The sequence below is a fragment of the Lampris incognitus genome, chromosome 2 (genome assembly GCF_029633865.1).
Source record: "Lampris incognitus isolate fLamInc1 chromosome 2, fLamInc1.hap2, whole genome shotgun sequence".
NCBI classification, from domain to species: Eukaryota; Metazoa; Chordata; class Actinopteri; order Lampriformes; family Lampridae; genus Lampris; species Lampris incognitus.
In genome coordinates, this window is record NC_079212.1 from 13,846,720 (window position 1) to 13,859,862 (window position 13,143).

Consider the following 13,143-nt stretch of genomic DNA (forward strand, 5'->3'; position numbering starts at 1 on the left):
AGGGCTTCTCGGTAACGTAACTGAAGAGGAATCTCTCTGGAATTAAAAGACAAACTGAAAAAGCGACCGAGGACAGAAATATCCGAGGCCAGAAAGCTTCCTCCGGCCGATAAGATCTCATCTTGAAACTGTATTAGGACTTGACTGCATTCGGACACACATAATCCGAAGCGACAGACTTGGACTGTGGAAGTTGGGATACGTGCACAGCGGAAAACACACAGCTGAGCTAGCGGGAGACACTATCCACCAGCTAAACGGCACCACTAGCTAGACGGCTAACGTTATAACTGTCCAGTCAACTTGCTTTCAGAAACACTGGGATCGAAATTCATTCACAAGCTCAGGCTCTGTGAGAATCCCGGGACTTGCTTAATGAATTATGTCTACCACAAGCATTGACCCTCAGGTAGGAAGGACGATGCGAGTTGCCTTTAGTAAGCTTGCCAGCTAACCTAGCTAATCTGCTAACGATTTATTGGGCCGCGGCTATTCCTTGGAAGTGCTGGCTAGCCTCTGTAGCCGACCACTGAATTTAACTCGAAAGTTAGCCGCGTCATATGCGGTGGTCTGATTGATTAGCATGGGGCACACAGGCCGGGTAGTATTTTGAGCCCTGTGCAATTGGCTTTTTCAAATTCATCACTAAATGAGGTCTGCTGTGGTTGACACCAGTGTAGCGTACCAATATGTGCTTGCACGTCTCCACTCCATAAATCATTTGAGGCTCGGGCTAATACTTGAAGTAGAATTGTTCATGGACCATTTCACAAATGGCTCCTTTGGGCCAGTGTCTGTAGCCTGTTAGGTGCAAAGTGTGAGTAACGGGTTAACTCACAAATTGTGAGTATAAATGTTAACTGTTTGCTAGCAACGCTAGTTAACTGGTTAAATTGGGCGTTAAAGTGGGACACTTTTAATACATTGAGAACGGTACTGATTTACATTTTCAGTCTTGTATCGTTTATATAACCACCTCTGTTTACACCAAGTACTTGTTTTTCTGTGGTTCTGTCCAGGAAGTAGTGTCTTCTTTGGCTTGAGATTTTGCGACCTGCTCCATTTGTTGATTCTTAAACTGACTTACACTGACTCCAGCATATCCTTATTTTTTGTTGTTGTTTTTTTTGTTGTTGTTGTTGCATGATCCAACATGGATGCAGAGATCAAAGGGACAAGCGTCTAAAGGTGAGTTGCTGGGTATCATAACACACTGAATTTATAAATCCATCTCATCTGCTCTTGCAAAGGATTTACTGTTGAGTTGAGCCTCCATCTTTTCACCAAATGATTGACAATCACACTAGCTAAACTCATCCGTCTTTAAATTAATTCTTCATTAGACGTCCACTAATGTCAAGTTGCAAAATGTCCTGGAAAACAAACATAACAGCAGCATGTGTGCCTGAGCCTTCACACGGCTATAGACAAGGTAGATAAAATAGATAGCCTCCAAAATGCAGGTAAACTTTGACTGTGGATGACAAGTTTACATCTACTAATTTAGCTGAAGGCAAGTTAATCTACTCTGTCTGCCTCTTTGGTAGACGACTGACTACCCATGTTTTGAGTTTCTCTTTCTTTGCCTTAAGGTAATCTAGTGGGTAAAGTAGTGAAAATAGATGAATCAGCCACTGTGAACAGTTACATAAAGGTAGTTTTTTGTCTCGCCTTTAGATAAGATCCAAGGTATGAAGCTGTCCATGGTACCTATTTCTTAAAGTTGCACTGTTTCCGCAATCTATATTGCTTTGTGAGATTGAGATTTATTTGTACTTTGTTTTACTTAACCATTAACCTCATCAGCAGTTTACATTGGTTTACCAATTTGGCGTCCTTTCCCTGAGAATTCTGATTGATGGATGACTTGAATGTACAACAGCTGTTTAACTGTTAAACCCATTTCACTCTTCTCATTCCCACCTACCCTAGTTTTATGACTCATTGGTTGTCAGTCCCTTGCTGACGTTGTTTGGTGATGGTGATAGTGTTGTTATTATTGGCCTCTTTTTGTTTGCATGACGTGCAAGCTGCTGTTTGTTGGCCGTAGCTGTTGAGGGAATCGGCGTGACAGGCAGGTCTTGACTTGGCCTCACCCTGTGGGCCTGGCTGACAGCAGGCACCAGGTTATAGTCTGAATCACTTCCAGGTTAGGTCTGTCTCAAGGGCCAAAGGTCTGCGTCATGAGTCCTTAGCACGGGAAGACATGCCCACAAACTAGGCATAGATCTTTATATCCATCAATAATTGGCCAACAGTTATTAACGTTTCTCAGATTTTTTTTTTTTGCAGTCACTGATACAACTTCCAAGAAAAGAGTTATTCCATTTGGTTTGAAAGAGTGTTGAGATGACTGGAGATGTATAGTGCCCGAAAATTCTTAAGTCCATCTCTATGCCATAATTTTATTCTTTAACATCTAGATACTTAAAGGCATACTATCTGCAGCTATAATGTACTAGAAAGCAGGAATGCATCTCGTCAGCTACCAAATTTAGCAGCCATTTTTAGCACTGTTCTGAATGTCTTTATCAAACTTCAGATATTTGATGCATTTTCCAAACGAATGTCTGAATTTTCATTCTAAATTAATAAGCCAATGAAATCAATGAAGGCCTAAGACAGGTGACAAATAATGAACAATGGTCATTTGTTCCTTTTTAATATTTTAATGGTGATTGATAAACAGTGAGAGCAACATATTACATTCTAGAAAATTTTGTTAATAAACAGGGGAACAGTTTGGGGGCAGAATAACTTAGAATCAGAATCAGAATGACGGGGTGGGGGGTGTACAATTTTGGCTGCCATAAAGAAGAAAACGCTTTGCCAGTATCTTACCCCCACCCCCCTTGTCATTTTATTCTGATTTTGTCCTTGTTGCCATTAGAGTCGAGTACATTTGGGGGATGTTCAACAGAGATCAGGATGTGTCACATGATTAATATTTCAGCTAAATAGAGTCTCAATTATATAGGTACTCTAAAACAAATGCAGACTCTCTTCTGAAGAGCATATTTACCATTAAGCTTAGCCTATTTGTCATTAAGTCATCATGTACACCAATCACAGATGACATCCAAATAAGCCAAGTTCTTCTGAAAACAATTTTTCTGTCAATGAAAGGACAACAGACTAATGAAAAAAAGAAAACGACACTATTTTGTCTTACACAACAGTGGACATTCTTAATGCGCGTCCTCATGAAGGGGGGTGGAATCCTGGTGGGAAGTGAAATTTCGGCATGACACCTGCATTCATGTCATCCACTTTCCCGATTGATAAGTCTATAAAAAGGATGAGGATAATGGTCTATGCTGCAGGATAGTTAGTCAAGATTTTGTATGTCCATATAAAAACTCATGAAGTAGCTATTCAGAAGAAGAAAAAACAGAACGAAGCATTCAAATACAGAAGTTATGATCGAACTGCAGAATAGGTGTCCACAGGTTGTGATATTTCGGCGAGCCCTATGCATATTGGTTCAAATAATGCAGTATTTGTCCAGCAGTAACAAGTGTTATGATTGTGTCAGAATGCATACTTACATTGTGACACCAATAAAGAGGCCCAATACTGTAGATTTTCTTTATTGCCCCTTGTCAAACAATTTCTAAGCATATTAGAACTGACCAGTTGAATTGCATGTGCTCAGAATATAACCACTTAGATTGCAAGAATAATTGCAATAATCTGCCTTTTAGAAAATATTTGATAAAGTACATACATATAGATACATCTGCAATGCAGTATTTATATATGTTTTGACTGGGTGTTTTGTTGCAGTGCAAAATGGTTCACTGCATCAGAAGGAGACTGTCCACGACAATGACTTTGAGCCATACCTCACTGGTCAATCAACTCAGGTAAAACTCAATAACAGTATCTCTGAAAGTGATTTGCTTCTGATCAGGGCAAAATTGTTCACAGATAATTAACCAGTTACAAACATTAATGATGAACATTAATCGAATTAATCCTTTATTTAATAGGCAGGTGATTTTAGAAAAAAATACAGCAATACCTAAGATCTGGCCATATAGTAGAATGGGAGTTTGCTTGGATTGCATTTGTTAATAGTATGTCATTTGGTTTGTAGAGAGGTTTTAAATCAAACTACTTGCTAATGTGGTTTTGCTGACTCCCATGCTTCCAGAACAACAGCTACCAGTCCATGACCGACCCCTATCTGTCCAGCTACTACGCCCCCTCCATTGGATTTCCTTATCCCCTCAGCGAGGCCCCCTGGTCCACTGGTGGAGACCCTCCCATTCCATACCTCACCCCTTATGGACCCTTGAGTAATGGAGATCATCACTTTATGCCGGACACAGTGTTTGGCCAGCCAGGGGGCCTGGGCAGCAGCATATACCCCCACAGGTTTAACTTTTTCCCTGAGAGCCCAGCTTTCTCTGCCTGGGGCACCAGTGGTTCCCAGGGCCAGCAGACTCAGAGCTCAGCCTATGGGGGCAGCTACAGCTATCCCCCTAGCTCTCTGGGGGGCACCCTGGTTCCTGATGGCCAAACAGGTTTCCATAGTGACACCCTCAACAAGGCCCCCGGCATGAACAGCCTGGAGCAAGGCATGGTCGGCCTGAAGATCGGTGGGGACGTCACTGGCCAGGGGTCGGGGGTCAAGGCTGTAGGCTCTGTGATTGGTGGACCTGCAGTTGCAGCCACAGGGAATGGCGCCACGCCTATTGGCATGCCCCCACCCAAACCCACCTCCTGGGCAGCCATTGCCAGCAAGCCAGCCAAGCCCCAGCAGCTGAAGGCAAAGGTGAAGCCAGGTGTGCCCACTCCAGGGGGAGCTCTCCCTCCACCTCCTATCAAACACAACATGAACATTGGCACCTGGGAAAAGGGGCCAGTGACTAAAGTGGCAACAGGTCCGCTGCAGCAGCAACAGCCCCTTGGCCTGCCCCATGCCATGCAACCTCAACCCCCCATCCAGCAAGCATCCATGCAGCCTCCCCCTCCCCAGTCTTTGGTGCAACCCCAGATGCAGCCCATAGCCTTACAGCCCCAGCCCCCCCATCACCAGCACCACCAGCCTCCCCCCCAGCCCTACCAGAACCACTCTCAACCCCCCCCTCCCCAGACCCGTTGGGTTGCCCCGCGCAATCGTAACCTTGGCTATGGGCAGGGTGTACCTGGCCTTGAAAGCAGTGGTGTGATGGGAATGGTGGGCAGTGGAAACGGCGGCCCTGCAGCTTCTACCAGCCTGGGATCTGGTGGTGAGTCTCACCCAGTGCTGGAGAAGCTGCGCGCAGCCCATAGCTACAACCCCAAGGAGTTTGAGTGGAACTTGAAGAATGGCCGTGTTTTCATCATTAAGAGTTACTCCGAGGACGATATCCATCGCTCCATCAAGTACTCCATCTGGTGCAGCACGGAGCACGGCAACAAGCGTCTGGACTCGGCCTTCCGGGCCATGAATGGTAAAGGTCCCGTTTACCTACTGTTCAGTGTCAACGGCAGTGGCCATTTCTGTGGCGTAGCAGAGATGCGCTCCCCAGTGGACTACGGCACCAGTGCCGGCGTATGGGCGCAGGATAAATGGAAAGGAAAGTTTGACGTGGATTGGTTGTTTGTTAAGGACGTGCCTAATAGCCAACTGCGCCACATCCGCCTAGAGAACAACGATAACAAGCCAGTGACTAACTCCCGTGACACCCAAGAGGTTCCCCTGGAGAAGGCCAAGCAGGTGCTCAAGATCATCGCCACATACAAACACACCACCTCCATCTTTGATGACTTTTCCCACTACGAGAAGAGGCAGGAGGAAGAGGAGGAGGTGCGCAAGGTGGGTACACTTATCAAAGCCATTTTCTGATGCGTTACTTTCCAAATTGTGCGTTTGGAGCTTTAAAGTTAGAACAAGTAGGATCTGTCGGTGGCGGTTTGTAAACACAGCATTCAAAGTTGGCTTCTCCTTGCCAGCTCAACGACAGTAGAAGCGCACACCCCCTGACCACAGTTGCCAGAACACATCGCTGTGTACAGGCCAACTACGCCTCACTCTTCATTCCCATCGTTTCCTTCAGTGCCCGCCAGCGGGTGAAAGTCAACCCCAGATTCACTCTCGTTTTGGAACGAGCTTTGTTCACTTGGCGTTTGGCCTCGCTATATTTGCGCTTTTTCAGCACAGTGGCCGCCATTGTCGTAGCTTCCTCTTGGATGCGTGTTTATGATCTGGCACCCTGGTCTCTTATGTTTAATAGAGTCCCGCCCTCAAACTAGGGCTGTCAAAATTGGCCGAAAATTATGTTCAATTAGGTTCGAACCCATTCAAATATATTTTTGCGCGTTATGTCCATAAGAGGGCAAACCTATACGAGAGACGTAACTACTTGTATCGGTATATTTATTTCAACATAAACATGTCTTTTAAAAGATCTACATACCTACACATTACAAAATACACAAATAAAATAATATCCTGTACCGTAAAACTTCATTTAAAGACCTGGGTAGCATGGTGGCCCAGTGGTTAGTGCTGTTGCCTCACAGCAAGAAGTTCCTGGGTTTGAACCCTGGGGTTATCCAACCTTGGGGTCCTCCCAGGTCATCCTTTATATGGAGTTTGCATGTTCTCCCCGTTTCTGTGGTGGGTTTTCTCCAGGTGCTCCGCCCCCCCCCCCTTCAGAAAGAAATGCGTGTTAAGGTTAATACTCCTGTCTGTGCCCCTTACCGAGGCATGGCAAGAAGAACTGGAGTTGGTCACCGGGGGGGTGGAGGGCGGCTGGCCACTGCTCTTAGCTACACAGCTAGGATGGGTTAAATGCAGAGGAAGAATTTCCCCAAGGGGGGTTAATACAGTAGTAAAAAAAAAATAGACCTCTCGCTGTCTGCGCCATGGTAGGTGCTAGAGTGAGAAATGAGAATGTGTGGTTTCTCGGAGTGAGCTGACTGATTCGTAATCTATTTATTTATTTATTCTTTTATTTTTAGATACTTTGTTAATCCCGTGGGGAAATTCCTCTGCATTTAACCCATCCTAGCTGTGTAGCGAGGAGCAGTGGGCAGCCGCCGTGCAGTGCCCCAGGGACCAACTCCAGTTCGTCTCGCCATGCCTCAGTCAGGGGCACAGACAGGAATACTAACCCTAACATGCATGTCTTTTTTTTTTTTAGGAGTTATTCAGTAGCCTAATTTTTATGCAGATTAGGTAATATCCATTTTAGTTTAAATAAACAGTTTGATAGTATTTTTCCACCTTTGCTGACCAAAATCCAAAGTATTTCAAAATGGGGCTTTTTAGATTGTTAGTAGTGAAAATCACTCTCTCTGCTGCGGCCGAGTTATTCGCTCGTTTCAGCTTGACCTAAATTTCATTTTCAGCCAATGAAAGTGATGTTGTGTGACTCCTGTCCGTCATGCAGCGTATTCAGTGCAGCGGCCATGGCCCTCGCGAGAATTGGCGAGGCAGACAGCTGCAGTAGTGCTTTTTTTTTTTCACAAACAAATATTAATGTTGACACTCGAATGTCTGTTTTTTTCATTTTTTTTTTTTTTTTTTTTTTTTTACAATTCAGTTATATATTCAAATTTGGAATATTCATTGACAGCCCTACCTCACACCCTGCGCATTCTTATTGGCTCGGGGCTACACACCCACTGCCCAAAGGTTAACAGCCAGAAACAGCCCGTACACAGCAAAATAAGAAAATACAGGCAGAGGACAGGGTCTCTGCAGATACAGTCACCGCCACACACGTCTAGTGGGTCATAAGTGATGATTGAGAGGGATTATTTCTGTATGAGTTTATACACTGATTTTTAGGAAAAATCCTACTTGTTCTACCTTTTGAATGAAAATACAACTACGAATGTGTTAATGCCTGTCATATCCCATCACTCATGTAGTTGCACCTTGCTTTTCTTGTGAACATGTGACTGTCAACTGTATGGTGTGTGTGTGTGTGCGTGCACACGTGTGTGCGTGCATGTGTTAGGGGCAGTGTTGGGGAGTAACGGAATACATGTAACAGCATTACATATTTAGAATACAAAATATGAGTAACTATTCAAATACAGTTACAATTTAAATTTATGGTATTCAGAATACAGTTACATTCTTGAAATTAATGGATAACTTAATTTTTTTTCTTTGGCGCCGTTCTTATTTTAAGAGGATTGTGACACAAAATGCAGTGAAAGTGATACGTAAATGTTAGTTCAACAGTAAATTCAGTAAAACAGTATGCTATATTTTCGTCTTTGTCTAAGGTTTTTTATTCTAACAGCTATGGAAATAAAGAAAAGGACATGGAAAAGTTCTCTTCTTTCTTTTTTTTTTTACCAGATAAAAAAATCATAGTTCTTTTGTGTTTACATACTCTTCTAGCCTTTGTTAATATATATTTAAGGTGACTCAAATGCATTCAGCCAGTTGATAGAATAGAAGAAACAGAATAGTCTATTCAAGTAAGTAGTATTGTATGAATGCTACATATACTGTTACACAAAATGTAAGAAAATATTAAAGTAATCCAAAGTATTTAGAATATGTTACTCACTTTGAGTAATCTAACGGAATACGTTACAAAGTACATTTCATGACATGTATTCTGTAATCTAGCGGAATACTTTTTAAAAGTAACCCTCGATTCACCTAAGAATCGCAATTCTTATCTTTACGATTCTGAATAGACTCACAAATTCCAAAAATGTATTTATAAAAAAATTTTTTTTTTTCAGTCTTAAGTAGCCTCCTCGCTGCTGGAAATGTTGACTTGCCGCGCACCTGTTCCGGCTTCCGGAAAACATGACAGTGGCTAGTCGGTCACTGCTAACGTTAATTCTTGGTAGCCTTTCTAAAAAGGAGCAGCAACAAATTCAGCCAGTCCCATCATCTCGGGAGGCACGCGTTTGGGTGCATTTTGGATTTTACAGTCTCCCGGGGAAGAAGGAGCTTGACACGACTCATTCAATATGCAAGATTTACAAAATGAAAGTTAAGTATTTCGGGAGCACTACACATTGTTAGGTCTCACATCACACATCATCACCCAGAGCTGAAAGAAGCGGAACAATGATCTCCTGCAACATTAACAAACAACCAACGCCGCACACTGCACCACTTCACTAAACTCCCAGCCGATTCTGAACGGGCAAAAAAAAACAGACTAGATCCATCGCCTGTTTCATTTCAAAAGACCTGCACCCCTACAGCGTAGTCGACAGTGAAGGCTTTAGATTTATGATCCAGACAATCGAGCCAAAGTACGACAGACCATCGTGTCGATTTTTTACTGAGAAAGGTTTGCCTTTGTGTATTCACATTATTGCAATCAATTGATATAACTTTTTCAAAGATAAAAACCACATAATCTTATATACACTTGAGTCTGCTTTCATGCCATAATTTGCCGCACCGCCTTTCTTAGCGCACAGCGGACTGGAGTAGATCCTGGACTGGAGTGGATTAGCACCCCTGTGTACCAAATCCAGAATTGATGTTGAATCGGGAATCCTTTTGATTGAAGACCGGTTTTGAGTCGAATCGTGACCGAAAGAATCGAAATCGAATCGTGAGATTCCGGAAGATTCCCGCCCCTAGTGTGTGTGTCCGTTTGTGTGTTTGTTTATGTGATCGTGTGGAAGTGACTGGTGACCTGATTGTCAACCATATTTGACTTGACTTGTTTCTTCTCTTTCCATATGGACCCAGACCTTTGAGCCTGCTCCCATCCAGAACCGTTCTCGGTTGGATCAGGTAAAGGAGTTTCTCTTGACATTTATAATTGTTTTTGACTGTCGAGATTTCACTGTTTTACTGTGTGATATCGATTGATTATCCTGTGCTCTTGATATTAGTGATAGAAATATAATCTGGTTCTTTCATATTTTGCTCAAGGGCTTGAATATTTCATAGCAGGCCCCCTCTCTGTTCATTACATGTATTTCTGCCTGCCTGTTTTCTGATGGTTTTTTGTTTTTCCTGACGTTGACTTTTTGTTTCTTGCTACAGGAGCGCCAAAACAGGAATAAACAATAGAAGACAATTATACTTGGCTTGATCAACAGTTACACTAGGACTTTTGATTTAAGAGACAGAAGAAAATGAAAATACAACCAAGCCCTTCTTCTTCTTTTTTTTTTTTTTCTATTCAATCCTGGTGAATCTCTGCAAGTGTTTGGACTTGTGCTTTTTTTGCCCCATGTACCACCCACTTTTTGTGCAGGGATAACGAGCTGATTTAATGTATTGCCTAGCCACCACCGCACCATTTCCTTCTGATTTTTTTTTTTTAAGTTTTCCCCTGTTCGTTCCATCTCGTACTCTTCTCTCATCAGACTGGGTTTATCGCTCTTACCCCCTGCCCCCTCCTCCTCTCTCCAGTTGAATCAGGGTTTGACTGCACCATGGAGAAAAAAAAATCTGCCACTTACATATGTGTGTGTGTGTGTGTGTGTGTGTGTGTGTGGTGTGTGTGTATGTATATATATATATATATATATATACACACACACACACACCACACACACACAAACACATACACACAAACACAAACACACACGCCATCAGGAACTGATGTGTCCTGCCCCTATTTGTCCATTAGGGGGCAACATTGCCATGCTTCAGAGTTTTAACTGTGCCAACAGGGTTGGAGGATCCCCAAAGGCAATGTCGGACTTGGAACTGTGCGATAAATAAAACTTCAACGGTTTTATCTATTTTTCATTCAGATCAACAAAAAAAAATCTCTATTTTTTGGCTTACTACTGACAATTTTCATTTCAGAAGCCTGTTTTTTCTGGAGCCTTAATGTTTTGTTTTCTAGTTTATCGATGACTTCTCAAAAAGAACCGCTCTATACCAGTGACAGTGCTAGAGAAAATCAGGGATAGTGTGAAGTCACACGGGACTCGAGACATTTCGGAGGAGGAACTGCAACGGCCTCTGGGAAGGAAATGACTGATGTGTCCTCCACCACCAGAGCTCTCAACCATTCAAATCAAACAATTGTACTATCGACATCCCTCGCACCCCTCTGCTTCGGTTTCTTCTGACGTTCGTCTCCAAGGGGTTGTGTGTGTGTGTGTGTGTGTGTGTGTGTGTGTGTGTGTCTGTCATCGGGAGGTTTTGCTCGTGTACGCAATCCAGTCTGAGAGAATTGCCGCATCCAACATTTTAAATTGTTTTATAATTGGGAACTGTGTAATGATGTAACTGCACCATCTGAACGAGTTGTCGCTTTTGCTTCTTCTTTTGTTTCGTTTGTGTTCCAGAAAAGGGGGGAGGGTTCACATATTTGTCCATTCACCATCATTCTGTCTTAATCCTTTTGTTTGTTTGTTTGTTTGTTTGTTGTTTTTTCTTCTTTCCTATCAAATTTGGTTTTTGCTAAGTCTATCATTGTTTGTAATGCTAAGCTTTAATGTAGGAGCCTATAGACATGGAGAAAGCCTAAAAAAAATGTATAACCTAAAATTAATGTAACTGATTTACTATCAAGAGTAAGAAAAAGAAAAAAACCAAGAAAGAAATGTGGTTTCTGTGTGTTTTTTGGTTGTTGTTGCTGAAAGTAGTTTTTGTCCTAGATTGAAACCATTGATTATGATAAAGTAATATCACATATATCATGCAAAAGGAGTTGATCGGGGATTGAATAGGAGACACAAAGTCGGTCACCGAAGGGGGTGTGAGTCCAGGCGTAGCAAGCTGCCATGTAGTCGGTCTGTCCAGATGTCCTACATGCTGTGGCATGGTTGTGTCATGAGGGTGGCGATGTTTTTGTTATGGTTCCCCGGTTGTTTTTTGGACCCTGTTCTCATGTCACTTGACTTTCACAACACTCAGCACGCAGACTGATGGCTGCACATTCAGCACCAGCCAGCGGGTCCTCTCCGCTTGATCTGTTGAAACTGTCCCTTTGCTATCTGGTGAAAAGTCACCGTAAGGCAGAAAGAAATGTGGTTACTGCACATGGGCCTGGTTGTTGTCTTCATGCAAGGGGACCTCTTGGTTTCAACCTTGTGTGAGAATCCCAACATGGCTGCATAAAAAAAAAAAATCAACTTTTTTTGTGTGTTTGTTGAATCAGATGCAGCTGTATGAGTCAAGCTACAGCATCCACTAAAATGACCGGTCCATCTTTTTCAGATTGTGTGTACTGTTCTGTCATTTCTCATGAGTGTCAGTCTATCCCCTCCTGTAAGTGTGAAATGGGACAAGTGCTGGACTCTGCAGAGGTCAGTCGGTCCATTGTGAGTGTGTGTATGTCTCAGAACCTCCCCCACCCCCACTACCACCACCAACACCACCACCACTCCAGATATCCGAAGCGTATTTTGGCCAGTGTAGCCGCCATGCCATTATGTGAACTGACCTTAAATACCTGCTTGGACCCTACCTCCCTTCGCCTGCCCCCCCCCCTTTTTACCCGCGCCAGTCTGGGAGAGCGTGGCTGATCCGAGCAATACGGTGAACGCACTTTTGGATGTTTTCCCCCTCCGGCCGTATTGCTCTCTGCAAGCGGCATAGATGAAGAGGGGGGGGCTGTTGGGGGGGGGGGGGCTAGGATGCCACTGAAGACTCAGTCGCAGCCACAGTGGCCTTTGCCTCAGGAAGCACGAAACTGGTTGTGATGATAGTACCCAGACTTACATGCACGTTAACGATAACTAACTGAAACATGTTTGCTGCAATAGAGAGAGAGACACGTGTCAGGTCAAGCCAAGAAAGTATATGTATCTACACTATAAAGGAGCAATCACATGACATATATATATATATATATATATATATATATATATATATATATATTAAAATAAAAAAAGAAGAAATAAATGATTATCTTATAGACCACAGTTGTAGTGGGCATAACAACCTGTAATGGCTCTGAAGATCTACCTTGGTTTATCTTTATAAAAAGAAATCAAGCCTTAAATAAACTGTCCATTCAGCAACGAATTTGTCTTGATCTCTTTTCCATCCCCCATCGGTGAGCCGAGAGCACGTCACGGTGATCTGGCTCCTGCGCGAGACAAGGACGCAGGCGCCTCACCGAGGAGTCTGCTGACTGGATGTCACTCCTCTTCTTCTTCTTCTTCTTCTCCTTTCACCATATTAGCTTCATCTGGGTCATGACACAAGCTCATATCCATGCAGCCATCCATTACCCAAGCCGCTTA

General features: G+C 43.2%; 1 protein-coding gene across 1 annotated transcript; it reads left to right on the forward strand.

Moving 5' to 3' along the window:
- On the forward strand, positions 1–12,418 carry LOC130107327 (YTH domain-containing family protein 1-like). The gene is made up of 6 exons (XM_056273864.1): positions 1–409; positions 1,164–1,188; positions 3,787–3,866; positions 4,157–5,806; positions 9,677–9,721; positions 9,977–12,418. Exons 1-6 carry the CDS (start codon positions 383–385, stop codon positions 10,001–10,003), a joined length of 1,854 nt encoding a protein of 617 aa, XP_056129839.1. The 5' UTR covers positions 1–382; the 3' UTR covers positions 10,004–12,418.
- The last annotated feature ends 725 nt before the right edge of the window (positions 12,419–13,143 follow it).

Coding starts and splice junctions, on each gene's coding strand:
- LOC130107327 (XM_056273864.1), top strand. CDS start 383: ATGTCTACCACAAGCATTGACCCTCAG. Junction 1,189..3,786: donor AAAGGGACAAGCGTCTAAAG/GTGAGTTGCTGG, acceptor GTTTTGTTGCAG/TGCAAAATGGTTCACTGCAT. Junction 3,867..4,156: donor TCACTGGTCAATCAACTCAG/GTAAAACTCAAT, acceptor CCATGCTTCCAG/AACAACAGCTACCAGTCCAT.